General features: G+C 43.0%; 1 protein-coding gene across 1 annotated transcript in view; it reads right to left on the reverse strand.

Annotated features, from left to right (window-relative positions):
• LOC133098422 (histone-arginine methyltransferase CARM1-like) overlaps positions 1-21,449 on the reverse strand; it is a 254,019-nt gene that overhangs the window by 81,983 nt on the left and 150,587 nt on the right. The window contains exons 3-4 of the mRNA XM_061201230.1: positions 15,427-15,533; positions 14,325-14,429 (exon numbers count right to left, since the gene is read on the reverse strand). Of these exons, the coding sequence (XP_061057213.1) occupies positions 14,325-14,429; positions 15,427-15,533 (212 nt within the window). The remainder of the gene's footprint in view (positions 1-14,324; positions 14,430-15,426; positions 15,534-21,449) is intronic.

The following is a 21,449-nucleotide window of genomic DNA, read 5'->3' on the forward strand; positions in this document are numbered from 1 at the left end:
TCCCTGAGAAAGTACCTTCTACCAGCGTAACACATCCTCTTCAATCTTGTGATCTTCAGCATCCTTCAAAGGATGACTTTCTTTGGACATTGCCATATTGTCATTACATTACAATCCAGTTAGCTCTGGTATACAATGTTCCTCTAGAGAGAGAATTCATCCTCAGCTTCCCCTGGATACACAGGCAGTAACTATAAAAATGGCTAATTTGGAGCTTATACGGGGCAGCACCAGAAAATGGTATGAAATCCTTGCGAGGACTAATGGGGAAAAGTCAACAATTGGTCCATGTAACAGTGGCCAAAAGTTCTGTGAATTTATTTGTAAATAAGGTTTTAAAAATATTAAAAATATAAGGTCATTTTGCTTGTACAGATGATTTTAATTACATGCTCTTATGGTTTCCTAGGCAAAGAAATCCTGCAAAATGTTTGAACAGGTCTAAAAAGCCCCAAGAGGGTTCAAAGCTATTTATTTGGATTCACTGGGCTAAAATTAACAAAGAACATCCAGGTCCTTAAGAAAACATGAAACAAAACTACCCTTGAATGATAAAGTAAAAATAAATATGTACCATTATTTTTATACTTATTATGTACTACGCTTGTTTAGTACTTTTACCTTATTTACTCGTGATGACAACTATCTAATGTGGGTACCATTATTTTCTCCATGTTGCAGATAAAGAGACTAAGAATCAGATGCAGTTGAAGTCATACACTTAATAAATGGCAGAGATGAGATAAAAACAAATGTACCTAACTGAAACCCTATGCTCTTAGCCACTCCCTTCATTTTCAATTCTATTTTCTGTGTTGTTCGGGCTACCGTAATATTTGTCCCATTTAGCCTTCTTTTCACCCTAGCAGTTTTATAACTGTCTTCCAATATTGAGGTCCTGATTATCCCACAGTCAATTCCTCCAGTTATGCCAGTTATTATTTATTCATTCTTTCTTTATTTGCTTGAGCATATCGATGGCTGCTCTGAATTGCAATACCCCAACTGTCATTTTTGTATGCCTTATACTCCGAAATTGTGTCCTACCCACCTGGCACTTCCACAGCCATTGCTGCTTCTTCCAGCCCTTATTTTATTACATCTGTAGATATCTCCACTGAACCACCCCAAGTTACAAGTACCCCATGCTCTTGCATTGTCATGTACTTTATCATCATAGTTACCTGCCATGGGCTCCCTACCCCATAGACTGCGCCCAACTATTCCAACATCCAAATTGTTGACCAACAGGGTGACTGAACAGCTTCCAAGCAGAAACAGAACGAGGGAACTACACAGCCTTTTGCAGTCCATCACATCTCTTACTCTAGCTTTTGTCAAAGAAGGAAAATTCCAAATCACTTCAAGAGTTGCAGAAGACATCCCTTGATGGCCTTTGCAGCTTAGGCTTAAATCTTGTTCAGATAATTAGAACTTTCTCTATGGCAGAGGAATTCTGCTGTGATAGCTCCCCATAAGACAGAACTCCACATCTGCTGTGCAGTGAAACTTGCTTTCAACAAAAGGGTTGCCTGTATTTAAATAATGAATAAATAATACTTATGAGCACCCTTGTTTCATTCCACCTGGTCTTCTGGCAGAGGATAGATAAACCCTTCACCAATCTTTTAACCACCCTTTCACCAGTTCTCCAACTATTTTTCTCTATTATTACAGAAAATACAAAGATGCTGATCACTCCTACCTTCTCTCTCCATGATTAATCCCCTTCATATGCTGCCAATAGACTCAGACTAGCTCACTCAGCTCTAAACCCTCAGGCACTCAATCATTCATCAGACATCAAAGGTGTCTTCTATTACCCACTGTGCCAAATACTGCTGGATGCTGGGAACGCAAAGCTGAAAATAACATGACTGTCTAGTAGGGAGAAGCATAATGATGTGTTACAGTGGCAATGATAGTATTATATAATGGACCCAGTGAAACTATGAAGGAGGATTAGTCTACTCTACCAAGGATTCTGGAAAGACTTCACTGAGATGACCCGAGGAGTGAAAATCAAGAGGTAAGTCAATGTGTGCCATCTGAATGGAGGGACTGGCAGGAGAGCAGTCTGAACAAAGGCACCCAAGAATGACAGAGCCAGTCATGTCTGGGAGGCAGCAAATTTTCTCAGGAGCATGATGTGTGTGTTAGAGGTACAAGTGGGGGCATGGTTGAGAAATTAACATGGCAAGAGCAAAAGCTGATGCTTGATTGTAGATGGTCTTGTATACGACACTAAGAGCTTGGACTTAATCCTTAAGCAAAGAAGGATCATAAAACAGTTTTCAGTGGAAGAATTATTTCATAGTCGTATTTCAGCAGCCTCATAGTGGTGGCATGGATTGGAGGGCACAAGATCAGAGGCTGCAACGCAGACAGTGGTGGTTCCTAATTAACATCAGTCCCTTCTTACTTCCTATCAGAACCTCACTTTATTGAGTATTTATCCTCCTCTGTGTGGTTAACCATCCCCAGTCCCAGGGAGGGGATCCTGATTGGTCCAGGGCAATCATAAGTGGTTCCATTTCTCTTGCCAGTGATCATTACACTTGCGTGTGTGATGAAATATTGTTAATGAGACCTGAGGGGAAGTCTGTTGGGAGCTACTGGAAAGGTTTTCTCCCTTCTAAGACAGACGTAAGAAAGATGCTTCTTCTTTCTTGGACATGGTTAAATTGAAATGTGATGCTCAGAGAAATTGGATTAAAACACCTCAGAATCACACTACCTCCAACATTTTAGCCAATTTAAGTAGGGATTTTCCTCCTACTGGAGGCCAAAGCTATCTTAACTGGGACAAGTAGGGAAACTAATTGGAAAACATTTGCAATCCTCCAGGAAAGATACAGTAACAATGAGAACAAAGAATCAGCTGTGGGGCAAAAGGGAAGAGAAGGAGTTGCAAAACTGCTGGATTAATAGAAGCTAAAGAATTTGGAAACTGGAAAGGAAAAGTCTAGCCTGACTCCCAGGTTCCTGGCTTGGGGGATGTTTATAACACCTTCAGTTCTGGCAGCACGCCAGAATGGAACGCTCGCCTTGCTGGCCGGCCAGAGTGGCCCTAGGAATTGCTTGTACTGGTCTTTGAAACATGGAGCTGAGTTTCATTGCTGCTGCTACAGCTGAAGGAGTTTGCTGCAGAGGCTTCTCCTGTTCCCTCACATTGCTCACGGGTACAATAAAACAGTGCCCACCTCCCTCACGCCACATGCACTTTGTCACCTTGCCTCCTACCGCAGTGCCCTTGTCGCAGCTGAGGCATGGGGCAGGCACGACAGTACCCACTTGGCACGCATGCACGTGCACCATGAAGAGTAGGGAGTTAACACCCTGCGGGGGCGTGCTTCACCAGCGGGAGATGGCAGCCAATGGAGAAATCATTCTCCTTTTCTCCCCCGATGAACTGTCTGAAGACAGAGTGGCTTCATACGACCTCCCTGAAGATGTCCGGTGACAGCGAGTGATCGGTTTTTCATCACGCTGTGGCCAGCTCAGTAACACCCTCCCTCACACCTGCTCTCCCTCCTGCTCTGCCTCGCTCCTGCTCCACTGAGATGGTCCCCCCCCTAAGAAAATACTACCACGTAAGCCTTTGCCGCATGATCTGTGATTCAGGGAACTGAGGCTAAGAACATGCTGCTACTTAAACAAAATTCAACATGTTTCCTGACATTTTTCTGTGATTCTGTCTTTTCCGGGTTTCTGAACTTCTAAATTCTAAACCTAAGCCATCACTCTGGAGTTGAGTGATTGTGTCAATACCTCAGATTTAGGAAATCAAGCAAAAAGAAGATAACAGGCACAAGCTCTTAAGTTCATCAATGCCCAATTCCTGGTTCAGTGCTGGAAAAGACCAGGTTCTAGTACAGCAACTTAACTCCTTTTTACTGACTTTATCCTATTTATCCACTTACATTTTTATCCTGGAAAGCAGATATTAAAACAAAGACATCTACTTTAGAAGTTACTGTTGCATAGAGTCTTCTATATAAGCCTCTAACAAAGTCAGTCGTTGCTCCAAACTGGCCCTTCATGGCACTGTCTTAGAGGGAATGGGAAAGGTTTAGAAATTCAACCCTAGGATGTTTCTAAAATGCCTTGACTTCAGTGGGAAGGGAATCCACCAGGCAGAAGTTAATAGTAAGTTAGCCATTAAAACCATACCAGTGAAATACTGATTTTTTTCAAACCTCTTTTTTTCCTAGTCCCCTCCCATGCAGAGCTGAGGCACTGAGAATTTCACCTTAGCAATCTGTCCCTTCTTTAATGATTTTGCAAGAGTGGCATCTGGTATGATAGTCATTAGTGCCACTTACCAGATATTTCTGGTTCTCCTTATGGGCACATGGTAGAATTGTATCCCTTGCTCTCTGGGAATTAGGAGTGACCACATGACTTGCTTTGGACCATGTAATGTGGTCAGAAGTTAACATGGGTCACTTTCAGGTGGAAGATTTAAGAACCAGGAGTGTGCTTTGCCACGCTCCGCTTCTCTCTGCAACAGGAACTAGTCATGTTTCACATGGAGGCTGCTTCCTCAGCCTGGGTCCTGGAGTGAGAATGAGACAAAATACAGCCCTTAGCTAACTTATAATGGATTAAATGAGCACGATATAAAGCTCTATTGGCTTAAACCACTGAGGTCTGGGGGTTGACTGTTACAGCAGCATAACCTAGTTGACCCTAATAAGCCCAGATAAGTGCCAGTGATTTCTGATTTAAATTTCCCAGTATGTCCGCAGAATTCTGATGCTGTGCTGAGATTTTGGTATAGCAGTTCACTAAATTCTTATAGCCATCATGTGTTACGTGTTCTTATCCCATTTTAAAATTAACCCCAAAAAGATTAAGGTCACATGTCAGCATCTTGAAAGGTACAGAGACAGGATTGGAGCACAGATATCTTGACTAGAAAATCCATCTACTGCATTAAAGCCCCTAGCTCCCTCTTTCCCAAATGCCCTGAAAGACAGTCTGTGATCGTTGTTTATTCAGTCTTCTTGGCTCTCCTTGAAAGCTGCACTTTGCTTTCATACCAAATGAAAGCATTTTCCTCTGCTGATTCTGGCATCTTTCTCCAGTACTCTTACAGGAGCAGATTTTATTCAGGCTCAGGAGAATCCTGGCACAGACACACCATCTGCTTTACTCACATTCAGGAAATCTATGTGGACACCCCCTTGGAGCTTAAGGGGCCAAAGAGATCAGTTAAGACCGAGATCCATTTTCTACCTCTTTCTCCTCACCTGTATTACAGAGAATTTATCCCAGGGATGAGTTTTTGTGATATATGACCTAACGTGAACCTTGGCCTCTGTACTAGGTCGAATAGTGTCCTCCAAAATTCATGTCTACCCAGAACCTGTGAATGTGACCTTATTGGGAAATAGAGTTTTTACAGATATAGCAAATTAAGATAACGTCATACTGGATTAGGGTGAGCCCTAAATCCAATGTGACTGGCGTCATTACAAGGACAGAGAAATTTACATAGAGACACAGACACATGGGGAGAATGCCATGTGACAAAGAAGAGACTGGAGTGGTGCATCTACAAGTCAAGGAACACCAAGGACTGCCAGCAACCTCAAGAAGCTAGAAGGAGGCGAGGAAGGATCTTCCCCTGGAGCCTTCAGAGGGAGCATGGGCGTGCTGACACCCTGATTTTGGACTTCTGACCTCTGGAACTGTGAGGGAATAAAATTCTGCTGTTCTAAGCTACCTAGTTTGTGGTAATTTGTTATGACAGCCCTAGGAAAGTAAAACGGCCTCCAAAGTCCAAGCCATAGGGAAACACACACACACACACACACACTAGACAGAGATATATAGATGTATCAGAGATCATTTTTCACTATCACATCCTGCCCCCATACACGTTCCAAAAATCACATAGATAAAATATCAGTTTGATTATCAACCTAGAACACATAGAGAATGGCTTTATGTTGCTCCCAAAATCACTGTGCAGTCCCGGCAGATGTGAGTTCGCATATAGCTCTACCACTTAGTAGTCGTGTACCTTAAAGCAAGTTAGTTAAATTTATGTATCTCTGGTCCCTTTATCTATACTATCAGGCTAATAATATACCTTGAATTTTTTTGTCGTGTGGTGTGGCGGGCATTTACCATTCTTCTGTGCCTCTCAGCATCTGAACCCCCTTCCTGTGCTTGGAGAATGTCCCACTTCTGGGGCAGCACCAGCCTCCCACTTGGGAAGTTACAGGTGTCTGCTGCTCTCTTCCAGCATCCCTGAAGCTAAAGCACAGGCATGACCGGGGCTCTCCTGATAAGATGCACTTTGCACTGTGAAGCTGACAGTGTGCAGACGCAGGACAGCACAGAATCCACTCAGGTGCAGTCATGGCCACCTCCCGGTTCCAGCAGCACAACAGAGAAAGGTTCTAAGGACAACACTCCAGGGTAGCAGCGGGTGAAGCCTATGCAGGTTGCGGTGCCCACGTCTGGCTGCATGGAGGTCTCCCAGAGATCAATTCTGCAGCATGACTCTGGAAATTATTTTTCGCCTTGTAGCCTCCACGCCTAGCTCTCTGATGATCCCATATCCTTTTCGGAAATTCTTTTTTCTTTTTTTCTTAAATTAGCAGAGTTGGTTTCTGATGCTGGCAGCTAAGAACCCTGACTAACATGCAAGGATTAAAATGAGATAAGATATGCAAAGCACCTAGCAGGAGTCATGAGTTACTTCCTTTCTTCCCACTTCCCTCCACAGTTCTAAATGAGGATGCTGCTGTCAATGGTTAACAGCACTCAGGGCGAGATGTGGAGGATTCGAAGAACGGATAAAGAAACTGTGGCATACGCACACAATGGAATACCGTGCTGCCTTAAAAAAAAGGAGATCCTGCCACATGTGACAGACAACATGGGTGAACCTGGAGGACAACATTCCAAGTGGAATAAGCCAGACACAGAGGGACAAATACTGCATGATTTCACTTATATGAAGGATCTAAAAGAGTTAAACTCTTAGAAGCAGAGAGTAGATTGGTGGTTGCCAGGGGCTGGAGAGAGAGGGAAACAGGAAAGTATTAGTCAAAGGGTACAAAGTTTCAGTCATGCAAGATGAATAATTCTTGAACTTCCCTGGTGGCGCAGTGGTTAAGAATCCGCTTGCCAATGCAGGGAACACGGGTTCAAGCCCTGGTCCGGCAAGATCCCACATGCCGCGGAGCAACTAAGCCCGTGTGCCACAACTACTGAGCCTGCGCTCTAGAGCCTGTGAGCCACAACTACTGAGCCCGTGTGCCACAACTACTGAAGCCCATGCGCCTAGAGCCCGTGCTCCGCAACAAGAGAAGCCACCAAAATGAGAAGCCCGCACTCCGCACGAAGAGTAGCCCCCGCTCGCCGCAACTAGAGAAAGCCCACACGCAGCAACAAAGACCCAACGCAGCCAAAAATAAATAAATTTTAAAGAAGATGAATAATTCTTACTTCCTAGACATCCATTTCACAGCTTAGTGCCTACAGTTAACAATACTGTATTTATTACTTAAAAATTTGCTAAGAGAGTGGATCTTATGTTAAGTGTTCTTATCACAAAATACTAATAATAGTTATCATTATAAATAAAGAGGACAGGAGGAAACTTTTGGAAGTGATGGATATGGTTATGGCCTAGATCGTGATGATAGTTTCATGGGTGTATACTTATCCCTAAGCTCATCAAGTTGTATACATTAAATATGTACAGCTTTTTGTACGTGCTTCATACCTCATTAAAGAGGTTAAAAATTTTTTCAGGAAGCAAGACCTGTTTTAACACATGCCAGCACGACTATCTGGCAGGCCTGTGCTGCAGCCTTTATTCCATCGGTGATTAAGGTTGGGCCTCATTAGTGTGCCAGGTTAACCAAATAAAGTAGTAGCAGTGTTCTAAAGTCAGAGAATTTCAGAGCAGGATCAGAGATGGACTCAAGGACATTCGACCAAACTGATGGTAAGTCCGCACCAAAGAAAACTCAAACTGGAAGAGCCAGAAAGCTCAGGCTCTGCAAATCTGAATATCAGCTGACAATCTGAACAGGCTGCTTTGCATGTTTGTTGTAGTTATTTATGTTTTCTTTTAAGCCTTCAAATCCCTGAATCCCTTCTGCCTAAGCCAACCTCACTTTTGGATGCACTAAGCAGCTGTCGCAACTGGGAATTCTCTCCTTTAGTGAAAATGCTGATTTAAAAAAAATAATAAGCTCCCGGCTCCTGCTTACTCTCACAAGTTTCCAGCAACTGGTGCCCTGACAAATGAAGCGTCAAAACATTTCCAAATTAAAACCCTACGGCTCACACAACCCCACACAAACCCCTACCCTCAGCAGGATGGACTTTCCCTGCTCGTTCCAAGTGCACACTCAAAAGAAACTAAAAATAGCCATATGGCAATTAACAGAAACTCTGAGGAGGGGGAGGGGGTGGGTTCCAGCAGCGTCAGTTTCCTGGATAGATTCCAAATGGGGTTCTCAGCCAGCAGTGCTCTGGTCAAGGAAGGATTTTCATTAAAACTGCATGGAGGAGGCAGAATGAAGAAATCAAGATTTGAAAGATTTAAAATTATTGCAGCGGTAGAAACTATAGCACCATCCCCAAGACCATCAATAATAATAATACTTGCTATCAAGGACTGAGTTGATATTTTAGGCCATGTACTAAGCACTTCCTATGCATTGTATCATCTTGATCCTGCAAGGACTCTAGGAGGTAGCTGCTACGCTCACAGATAAGGAAATTGAAGCCCAGGGACTTTAGATAACCTGTTCAAGACCTCAGGGCACACAGGATAAAGGTCTATGGCACATGCACAGCAGGTGGCCAAGCTGGAGTTTGAACTCAGCTCTCTGGCTCCAGAACTCATGCACATAACCAAGGTGCAATGCTGCCTCATACCTGCATGGGGATGTTTAAGTAACCACAATGTTTTCACTCCATCCTTAAGCCCAGAGAAACAAAAGTCTCTCTTGGCAATTTCAACCAACCTTCCCATGGCAGTGCCTTTCAGAGGTTATGTGCATGGGCTCTAAAGTAAGGTTAACTGGGTTCAAATTCTGGCTTTCTCATTTATCAGTTGTATAAATCAGGTAAATTATCAACATTCCCAGGTCTCAGTTCTCTCATCTCTAAAATGGCAAAAATATTAGTCTTTACGTAATAAAGTTGTAATGAAGATCAAAGGAAACTGCTATAGACTGAATTTTTGTGCCCTCCAAAATCCACATGTTGAAACCCCAATCCCCAATGTGATGGTATTTGAATATGTGGCCTTTGGGAGGTAATTAGGTCACAAGAATGGAGCCCTCATGGTGGGATTAGTGTCCTTATAAGAAGAAACAGAGGAGAGCTTGCTTCCTCTCCCTCTCAGCCACGTGAGGATACAGCGAGAAGCCTGCTGTCTACAAGCCAGGAAATGAACCTTCACCAGACATCAGCTCTACAAGGCACATTGATCTTGGACTATGAGAAATCAGTGTTTGTTGTTTAAGACACACAGTCTATGGTATTTTTGTTATACCAGCCTGAACTGAGACAGAAACTGTATGGAAAGCTCTCAGCATGGTGCTTGCAGATACTTGAGTTGCTCAATAAATAATAGCCATTGGTATTGATCATTCTAAACCCATGCCCTTTTAGGTAATCAATTTCAATGAGAAAGAACACAAGAGCTTAGTAAAAAGGTAGCATCCTCCATGGACTGAGGGGTCATTCGAGGAGGGTCTTCTGTATGATGAAGCAAACAGAAAAGGATTTTTAAACATTTTGGATTTGTGGTGGATTTGATAGATTTGGAGTTAGTGTGACCAACTATCCTAGTCTGTCTAGGACTGAGGGGATTCCTGGGACATTAAAACTGGGACAATTTGTTCCTTCAGTGTCCAGTGGGGAGGAGATACTTACTCCCAGGAGTGGGCAGTACTAGAAGCAAGAGAGGTCATCTCCCGTTCCTCTTTTTATCTCCTAATAGGAGTGACTTATCTGATTGGTGATGCTGGAAAATGGTTTGAGCTTGCATAGTGCTGGTACTTGGAAGGGGCCAGCCTGCCGATCCTCTACCCAAGCATGTGCTCTTGAGTCCCCCAGGTGGAAGCTTGCTGGGCAGGCTCTGGACTTGTCTGGGGAGACCACATGTTCAGCATACAAGTGAGAGGAAAAGTTCAGTTTGAGGGGGAAAAAAGGGGTAGGAAGCCTTATGTGGATACAGGCCCAAGCCCCATTCTGCAAATAGCATTACCAAAAATAAAGCTGATATTGTGATTTCTACCTGACATCTGTGTCTATTTCTAAACTGGTTCAGAACTCAGAGGGGGAAAGGGATATAATTAATTATCAGTCATGTGATTAATTATCACCTTCATAAACCCCAACAGATGGATGCCTATTTTATTTCATTGGCAGAAAAACCCATTTCAGGCTGGCAGGAAAAAGGTATTTTGTAGAACCAAATGAGTTTAGAGGTGGGGGTGACCTTAGAGATGATCTGGTCCAATATCTTTGTTTTTACAGATGAATGACAAAATCTATATGAAATTCTGTGAAAAACTCATCAAATGCAAGTAATTTGGGGGAGTGGTCTTTAGAAGCTATAACCAGAATTAAAAACAGATTATAGATAATATAGAAAATAGAAAATAGATTATAGATTAAAACTAAGCAATTTCGGGACTTCCTTGGCGGCCCAGTTGTTGAGACTTGGCCTTCCAATGTAGGGGGTGTGGGTTCGATCCCTCGGGGAGCTAAGATCCCACATGCCTTGTGGCCAAAACACCAAAACATTAAAAAAAAAAAAAAAAAGAAGCAATATCGTAACAAATTCAATAAAGACTTTAAAAAATTGGTCCACATCAAAAAAAAAAAAAAAACTTAAAAAAAAAAAAAAGCTAAGCAATTTCAGAAGGAGAGAAATTTCCCCAAATAAAAGTATTACAATCAACAGTTGAGAGTTGAATTATTTTAATTGATGAGAAACCTGTAAGACTTAGGTCAGTAAGACTGCTTATCCACAACCTTGAACACCAGGTAAGGTGTCAAAAGAAACAAGCTTTTCCCCTCCATCCTCACCTTGCCTACCTACCATAACCTGGTCCTCCTCATGAGGAATGCTTATTACTTCCTCACTGTTCACCAGGAATGCCCCACTGGCAAAGCAAGGGTCCTGGTACCTCAAGACATATGAGACCCTTTGGCCAAGCATGGCCATTTCTGGTCTTATCTTTTTCTCTTACCATCACCCTCATCCACCAGAGTACCTATATTTGACTTTTTGAAAATGTCCAGTTTTGGGTAAGCAGGAGAAAGCCCACTTTACCCTGACTCTCCCACTGAATACAGCTATAAAACCTGGATGGAATGCATGCAGCAGCTACGTGAAGCCTCTGAAAAGTCAATAGTAGCAGGGAGACTGGGAAAGAGGATCAGAACTTGAAATACTACTGATCCATACCCCCTTACCCTCACCCGTGGCCTGAACTCAACACACCAGAAATGGACACCAGGGTGCGGGCAAGAGAGCTGCGGGAGGTGTCCTCTGTTCCGGCTCCAGCTGCGAGAAGGGGAACTCCGAATGCTCAAAGAGAGTGTGCAAATTGTTCTTCCCTTGCTCTTCTTTTGTCTTTTCCTCTCCCCTCCCCTCTCCTCCTCTTCCTTCCCCTCCTTTCTTTTCCATCCCTTTCCTCCCTTCTTCTATGCTCCAGCCCCCAGAAACCTTGTGGGGGTCATAGCATCACATCAGCCCAAACTATGAGACAGGGGAAACTCCCTCTGCCTTCAATGGTGCCATAGTTCCCAAAAACTGGGGCCAAGCCCCACTGCTTTTTTCCCTCTCTTTGTCCTCTCTCTGCTTGGCGATACCTAGGCGAGGTCATAGACGTGCACGGCAGAGTGAGCTTTTTGTCCAGAGACTAAAAAGTGGTCCCAGGGAACCAGAAAGTATCAGGGAGATCATGGAGCGGAAGGAACTGGGCAAAGAAACCCCATAAAGTATTTTTAAAAATAAATTCCTGTACTCACCCCTCAAACTATACATGCATGGACCTGATCATTAGCACATCAAAACTCTGAGAACTCTGCCTAGGTGCCAGACTGAACATCCAGTGACGTGCACATGGAATAGAGCCCAGCTGCACTGCTAAGGCTTTGAAAAGTGAAATGACACGGGAACCAGAGCCCTTGGAAAATCAACTAGTGGCATGGAACATGCAGTCTGAACCTAACCAGGTTGAATGCATCCTAAATCAGAAATATTAACTCTCTCCATAGGCTTTAAACAAGACCCAGAGTCTCATAATATTCAAAATGTATGGAAAACAATCTAAAATTCTTTGGCATAGGAAGACTCAGGAAAATATCAATTCCCTGGGAATAGATAATCAACTGAAGTAAACACAGCAGTGACACAGATGTTACAATTATCTGGCAAAAACCTTCAAGTAGCTATTATAATAAAGCTCCAAGCAGCAATCATGAACACTACTGAAATCAAGGGAAAAATAAATAGTCTCAGTCAAGAAATATATGACATAAAGAAGAGCCAAATGGAAATTCTGGAATTGAAAAAATATAACCAAAATTAAGAATTCTCTGATGGGCTCTATAGCAGAGTGGACATGACAACAGAAAGCAACCCTTTATCACTATTTTTTCGTGCGTCTTCTCTCTACTTTAATTAACTATTTCAGCATCATAAACTACAACACAATTTAGTGGCTTGAACGAGAACCAATGTATTATTTCTCCCAACTCTGTGGGAGGGTTGGGCAGTTTCTCTGTTGGTCTTGCCTAGACTCATTCATGTTCCTGCATTCAGCTGGAGGGCTGGTTAGACAGGAAGGTCCAGGCTGGCCTCAGTTATTGGTCTGGCGGTTGGTGCTGGCTATTGACTGGACTGCCTCACTTCTCCTCCAAGTGACCTCCCAACCTCCAGCAGGCTAGACAGGGCTTCTTCACAGTATGGTGGTCTCAGGGTTCCACCAGGGTGAGCCCAGAAGCCACAAGGCTCATGAAGGCCTAGGCTCTGAAACTCACACAATGTCACCTCTGTCATATTCTGTTGATCAAAGTACATCCCAAGGATTGCACAGAGATAAGGGATAAAAAACTAAACTATCTCTTCATGAAAGGAGCAGCTGTACAACTTTGCAAATGGGTGTGGATGCAGGGATTGGGATCCTTATTTCAATGTTCTACCACATTCCTCCTGCGGAATTAATGCTGCAAATCTCAAAGGCCACGGGTCTACAATTACTATGGCAGTAGAAGAGACTGTGAGGCCCAGAGAAATCTAGTGTTTGCCTAAGATCACAGAGCTACTTAATGGGAAAATATGAAACTAGACCCCATGACTGCTGATTCACTGACCAGTGACCCTGTTTCTGAGATGAGCTGTATAGTATCTTGAACACCTTGGCTGTTTAACAGGTAGGAAAATAAGGGACGACACTTGTATAGAGTGTTAGCAATCATTCATCATTCAGATCCATTCTGTGAAGGAAATAAATGCAGGCACTTGTGGAGTCCATGAAAAAAAAATACTGAAGTAAAGTGACACAATAAGGGCTATTCATTATGTAGCAATACAGCTCCTAACCTGTTCTGTGCACCAAAACATAGTGCATTCAGTCTCTTGAGTTCCTGGCTCTCAAAACTTAATTTCTTTACTGAGGTAAAATTCACATAACATAAAATTAACCATCAACCATTTTAAAGGGTACAATTCAGCGGGTTTTGGTACATTTACTATGTTATCCAACTATTACCTCTGTCAAGACATTTTCATCACCCCAAAAGGCAAGCCTGTACCCACTAAACAGCCACTCCCCAAGTCCCCCTCCCCCAGCCCCTGGGAACCACTAGTCTGCCTTCTCGCTCTGGATTTCTATTCTGGGTGTTTCCTATAAATGGAATCATATGTGCTTTTGTAGCTGGCTTCTTTCACTGCATATGTTTTCACGGTTCATCCACATTGCAGCGTGCATCAGCATTACATTCTTTTTATGAATAATATAAATATAAACAATATTCATAATATTCCATTGAATGGATATACCACATTTTGTTTACCTATTCGTCAGTTAATGGGCATTTGGAATGCTCCCACGTTTTGGCTACTGTGAATAGTGCTGTTATGAACATTCACGTACAAATAGTTCTCTCAATACCTGCTTTTAATTCTTTCAGTTAGTTAGGTATACAGTCAGAAGTGGAATTTCTGGGTCATATGGTAATTCTATCAAAGCTGAATGTTCAGTCTAGTTTTTGACAAGGCTTCTTAAAATGGTTTGAGATTAATAACCTGCTGCCAGCATTACCTTATCTCTAAAGTCAGTGTGGTTCTGGAGGATGGCTCTGTGGTAAGTGGCTGTCCTCACGAAATCTTGCATCATGTTCTGCTGCTGGGAAAGGCAGCCGTAAAACTGTAAGGGAGAGAGAAGGACAGGGAGGGTCAACACGCCATGAGGCAGGACCTGCACGAGTACTTGGCTCTCACAGCCACCTGGCTCAAGGCAGGCTTGGTCTAACGCACCGGGGGGCCGAGGCTCTGAGACACCCGTGACCTCTCCACGCTGGCCCTATTTGTAGGGCCCACAACTCTAAGGAGACCCCAGAACTTTGCCTTTTGCTCCATACAGTGGATTCAGACCTAGATCTTGACCAGATTGGTGCCCAGGGTCCCCTCCCAAAGCAGAGGCTGAGAGAGTACAGATCAAGAATAACAGAGGCAAGTGAGACAGACAGGGGCCAGGGCCAAAAGGGATGGCCCTGATGAGTCCCATCAGCCTAGAGAGAAAGCTGGGCCTTGGATAGAAATCCCAGGAGAGGGTGGGGTGGGGTAGAAGGCAGTGACGGTGGTGATCCTGAGGCAAGCCGGCTGGGTGATGTGGTACGTATAAATCCATGAGCATTGACAGTGAGTAATAAATATCATCATTGTAATGGCCACCATTTGGTAGAGTTTTCTATGTGCCAGGCACCATGCTAAGTGTTTCACGTACATCCTCTAATCAAATTAAATCACCACAACAGTCAGATGAAGTACGTTCCTCAGCTGAGGAGACTGAGGCTCAGGAAGATACAGCCACTTGCCCAAGTCCTGACAACTCGCTAAGTGACAGAGACAAGGTTCCAATCCAGGTGATGCTGTTGCTGCTGGTCAGAGGACCACACACCAGAATCCGCTGCGCTCTCGGGACTTCCCTGGCGGTCCAGTGGTTAAGACTCCCCGCTTCCAAGGCAGGGAGCATGCGTTCGATCCCTGGTCGGGGAACTAAGATCCCACATGCCGCGCAGCGCGGCAGAAGAAAAAGAAAAAACCGCTGCGCTCTCTTCTCCACCCACCGCCTCGCCCAGGCGTATTCACAGGTGTGTGTCACTCTGAAACGACCCCGTTCCACCTGGGACCGCTCCCCTGACCTGGAAGTACTGTGCAGCAGACGCCTCTTCCGTCCGCTGGCTGAACACTGAGTATTCCTTTTCCTCACGCCGGCATCTTTTCAAGGTATTTGAAAATGCGCTGAATTCTGCAAGGAGAAGAAAGCAGATCCATTTCTACACCTTGGAAACCACAGCACTCACCACTGCACTCTTCACAAAATTCCAGCCGAGAAACTATTAGAAGACTAAAACGGCGTGTTCCCCTCTGAACACACGCGTGACAGGGAACGGCAAGGTGGGGATGGGTACTACTCTGAGGTGTGACACCCTTATTTACACTTGTCAGACATATTTGCATTCAGAAATGTCAAGTTTGAGACCATAACGGCACACAGGCAGAGTCTGGGCTCACTGAATTCTCCTGGTACGGTGCTAACAAAGCTCATAGGCTTATTCTCAGTATGTGCTCTGAGGAAGGTGATTGTTGATGATAAGAAAAATAAAATATATGTGAATACAAAATATATATGTATATAAGTGAGTATATATATAAAATCTCATTCTATCATTATAGTGACAAGTTTTGTTTTTTATTTTCATATTTAGTATTCCCTAAGCGTATAGAGAAAAGGTAAAATAACTGGGGATATGTGTATACAAGGAAATGCTTTCTACTGCGTGAGGAAAAAAATACAGAAGTGAAGGCTCAAAGAATCCCAGAACTGATATTACTGATAGATAACACAGCATGCACAGTGGTCAAATTCTGTGACTTCTGGGCTTCCCTGGTGGCGCCGTGGTTGAGAATCTGCCTGCCAGTGCAGGGGACACGGGTTCGAGCCCTGGTCTGGGAGGATCCCACATGCCGCGGAGCAACTGGGCCCGTGAGCCACAATTACTGAGCCTGCGCGTCTGGAGCCTGTGAGCCACAACTACTGAGCCTGCGGGTCTGGAGCCTGTGCTCCGCAACAAGAGAGGCCGCGATAGTGAAAGGCCCGCGCACCGCGATGAAGAGTGGCCCCCGCTTGCCACAACTAGAGAAAGCCCTCGCACAGAAACGAAGACCCAACACAGCCAAAAATAAAATAAATAAATAAAATTTAAAAAAAAAAAAAATTCTGTGACTTCTGACTTAGAAATGTCTCTCAAAGTCCCGCCCAGTGGTCCTCGCTGCCTGGGGTCTCTCTCCTCTCCACTGCTGGTGCTGTGACCGGGTCTCTCTCTTACAGCCCACGTGGGATCCCTAATGCCCACCCAGTCCGGATTCACCATGAGCTCCAGTCCCTGACGTCTGTCCGCCCCTGTGTGCGTGCCCTCTTCGCCCCCATTTCCTGCACACGTAAGACTTGCACTACACCCTTACACGCCCACCGTGCTGCTGAAGCACTTACACATTTCCAGGTCAACCTGGGCCTGGCCTGGCTTCTTGACTTTGAAACCCCTGTCCCTTCTGTTTGGATTACCTTTTGACATGAAACTCCTATTCATTCTCCAAGATTCAGTTCAATGAGCATTTCTTCACTGCTGTGTTCTACAACACCCGTAGGCAGAATGAACTGCTGTCACACACTGGGCCTCAACACTTGGCTACAAACCAGAATCACCTAGGAAGAAGTTTTCAATGTAGGTGTTGGACCCTCCACCTATACTGAGTAATTCAATGCTCTGGTAGTGGGGAGAAGGCATCTCTATTTTTTTCAAAAGCCTCCAGTTAGTTTTCATGTGTAGCCAGGGACCAGAACCTGTGCTCTCATCTCATGCTCTCAGCTTACCATCTTATTTCATATTTTACCCAATTTATCAATTTTTAAAGTGTCCATCTCTCTATATATATCAAACTCTTTCAGGGCATGGTTTGGGGGCACAGTGTCAAGCCTTATTTATCTCTAGTCTTCAGAACATAGTGCTAACATAACAGCCACCCAGTAACAGGTTGAAAATGTGAATTCAATAAATTTGGGGAAATGATAAATGAACTTGGTGAAATTGTTTCAATTCATCTGTCAATAGATGAATGGATTAAGAAGATATGAGATATATATATATATGAATATCATTCAGCCATGAGAAAAATGGAAATCCTGCCACTTGCAACACCATGGATGGACCTTGATGGTATTATGCTAAGTGAAATAAGCCAGAAAGAGGAAGACAAATACTATATGATATCACTTATATTTGGAAACTTTTTTTTAAAAAAGTCAAACTTATAGAAACAGACAGTAGAAAAGTGGTTGCCAGGAGCTAAGGGGTGGGGAAAATAGGGAGAGGTTGGTAAAGGGGTACAAACTTTCAACTATAAAATGAATAAGGCCTGAGGATCTAATGTATAACGTGGTGACTATAGTTGTTAACATGTATTATATAATTGAAATTTTTTTTTTTTTGGCTACATTGGGTCTTCGTTGCTGTGTGCGGGCTTTCTCTAGTTGCAGCAAACAGGAGCTACTCTTCGTCGAGGTGTGCCGGCTTCTCACTGCAGTGGCTTCTCTTGTTGCAGAGCACGAGCTCTAGGCACACGGGCTTCAGTAGTTGCAGCACACAAGCTCAGTAGCTGCGGCACGGGGGCCCTAGGGTGCGCAAGCTTCAGTAGTTGTGTCACACGGGCTCAGTAGTTGTGGCTCACAGGCTCTAGAGCACAGAGTCAGTAGCTGTGGCACACGGGCTTCATTGCTCCATGGCATGTGGGATCTTCCCAGACCAGGGATCGAACCCGTGTCCCTTGCATTGGCAGGCAAATTCTTAACCACTGCACCACCAGGGAAGTCCCTATATAATTGAACTTTGCTAACAGAGAACTTAAATGTTCTAAACAAAAAAAGGAATAATAAAGTAAAATAAAATACAATAAATTCTCAGATATACTGAAAAACAAAGATGATACTGGATACTATTTACCCAGCTCTAGTCTCCTGGCACCTCTCCAATTCCCTCTGAGTTCTCAGAGATTGCCAGCAGTGGTTTGTGTTACCCCTCTGTGAGTTCTTTGAGTCCTGGGCATCTCAGTTGTTTGGGCTTTCAAAGCCTATGGTAAACTCACTTGTCCAATAAATAGTCTTTTGAATATTCTCTACAGTTTCAAGTCTCTATCCTTTGGGGGAAATTTTACCTTTAATACAGCCAAAAGTAATGGCTGCCTAATTTAGTGAATAGGATGTGTGGTGAGTTGCAAAGTACCATTTTGGGTTTAAAAGCAAAATTTTTATATAAAGTAATAAGGATAGTCTGCTTGTGTACCTCACCAATTGTCTTCAAAGGAAAAGGTGAAAGAGAAGCTCCAAAGAAGTTTTGTGTTACACCAGCATTCATGCAATACATAAACAGCCTTCCAAAATCAATACTAATTTGGATGTATTGGCTCTGTGTTTGCTATTTTTAAAAAATCCAATCGTATTACATTATACACACTATAATCATCACTCTGTAATCCTGGCACAGGGACCACATTTGATAAACCAAAAATCAGGGTCTCTAGTTTGACCAGTTTGGGATGTATTTATGGGATTTAGGAAATTAGAAGTCAGATATTGGCAAGTCCAGGAATCAACATCAATTAACTCTTGACTATTGTGAATTCTGTCACAACGGCTGCCAAGAGAATGTTCTCTTCACAAGTCACCCTTACCTTTATTTTAATGGTTAAATTAATGTGTGTAAATAAAAGAAATGTCTGTGTTTCCACCTGATGTATAACGATAGAAAAAAAATCACATATTAAAAAGGAAAAGAAATTTAATTGTTTATTTCTCCCCTTTCCTCAGTCTCCAGAAGAAAGGACTCTGGTAGCCACTAAAGACACTGTCTTAGTCCGTTTGGGTTGCTATAACAGAGTGGCACAGAGTGACTTATATAAATAACAGAAATTTATTTTGATTATAAATGAACTATTCAGTTCACTCATTTATAATCAGTAGGAGAGACTGTCTAGATGTTGGGGCAGCTCTATGATTTGGGTCTGTAACATGTAATAACTGAATTCAGTACCCTAGTTTTATGTTAAGCTATTAGGATTTTCTTGATAAAAGTTAATCCCCCTGCCTCCCCAGCCTACCTGTATTTCTCTTAATGACTTCTGGGTCCTGAGCTCCCTGTGCAGTCTGAAGAAGGTATTGCGGTCAGAACCATGTACTGATGATAAAAGCCTCTGGTAGCAATAAAAGTTGTCCTTAAAAACTGTTCTGGAGGCTGCAAGTCTGAGATCAGGGTGCCAGAATGGTCAGGTTCTGGTGAGGGTTCTCTTCTGAGATGCAGACTACAGACTTGTGTCTGCGTCCTCACGTGGTGGAAGGAGCAAAGGAGCTCCCTGGGGTCTCTTTTGTAAGGATGCTAACCTCATTCATGAGGGCTCCACCCTTATGATCTAATCAGTTCCCACCTATACCTGAGACTGCTATGCCTTTCTCCGGAAACACACATAGAATATATCTGTATTGGAAATTTCCTGAAATTCAATTTGCATTTATCTAACTTTGGGAGCAGGAATGAAGAAGGTATGGAAACTTTTTAATGTGAATATTATGTTCCTCTTCATTAAAAAAAGAAGAAAAGAACAGTAATACTGACATTTAGGAGTTCAGACCGTGAACAGATTTTGACTTAAATTGCACCATAACCAAAGATAATTGATTCTGCCAGTGATACCTAACTAGAACTTTTTGATTAATTAAACTTTCACTGCCAACTGGGCCCAAATACTTCAGTTCACACACCTCTGATGAGGGAATAAATAGGAGAAAATAAACCCTTGATTCTAAGGACCATGAAACCAGGAGAAGCAGAATTGAATGGGGGCACATGGTCACTTTTGTTCCCTTTTTTGTATACTGACTATAGGAAAATAGATATCTTTTACTTCCTTCCCAGTAAAAAGACCTTAATCTGGCAAATTTGAGCTGATGGACTAGAGAGAATTAAAATGGGCTATTTGTAAATTATTCAAGATAGTCCAAAAGCAGCTCTGCAATAATGTCTACAGTTTGACCTTTTTAAAAAAATCCATACCATGATTATCATATTGTCAGTTGTGGATTTTCCAGTATAATTTTGGGACATGTGGCCAGAACAGCTGAGGCAGTCAGACAGGTATTACCCTTTCCTGGCACAGAAAGATGCTACATCTTGGTAAATAAACTCTGTACGGCAAGCACCACAGACAGTATCACTTGTAAATAGTAGCTATTTAAGAGAAGCAAGCAAACAAAAACAGATCCCTTCAATCTGGTCTTTTAGGAGTAACAGAACAAAAAGGAAATGCTGTGTCTGAGCAGTCTTTAACTGATCCTTGAGTATAACTACATGCTAAAATTGAAAGTAATGGTTTGTCAAGAAAGAACCTAAGTCAAGTCTGAGAATCAAAGTGGAATAGTTAGAATCATGGCTGAGGCATGGAACTGTCAAGTCCTTGGTTAATATCTATATGATAGAGAAAATTACATCTATGTATTGTGCTGAGAAATGACAAAATATGATGGTTTACAGCCAGAGTAGTTACAATGCCAGTTCCACCAGGCCATTCTCTTCAGAAACAGTGCGGATAAACGTGTCCTTTGAAAGGAGTTCCCATTTTACTCATAATCCATGCTGTGTCCGAGGCACTTGGCTTTTACTAGCAATTGAGGGTGTTTCCCCATCCTTATCTACTCTGCCCTCAGACCTCTGGGAAACACCCCACAGGGATCTCCTTATTCCAGAGCAGTGGTTCGGAGCCATATCCTCCCACTTTTTCTGCTCTAAGCAGTTAAAGGAGACAATATGCAAATGTGAATACCATTTAAATTTTATTATGTTCTCAACAGCTGGCCTTTCTTTACTCTCCTCTGGGAGTCATCCTGGCTCTACAGAATTAATGGCATCTTTCAAACAAATGGTGCCTGCAGATCAAAAGTCTCCTCCATCCAAAACAAAAAAAAAAAAAAAAAAAATGAACTCCTTGCTAAAATGTTTTCCAAAGGCATAATCACCTGCTGGATTTAAAGATCCCTTCACTCCTCTTACCAAAAGTCTCTCCCTCTAGTTTGGAGAACTGAAGAAGAGAAGATGGGTTACTATTACTGCATCTTATT

This window comes from Eubalaena glacialis, chromosome 9 (assembly GCF_028564815.1).
Source record: "Eubalaena glacialis isolate mEubGla1 chromosome 9, mEubGla1.1.hap2.+ XY, whole genome shotgun sequence".
Taxonomy (NCBI): Eukaryota; Metazoa; Chordata; class Mammalia; order Artiodactyla; family Balaenidae; genus Eubalaena; species Eubalaena glacialis.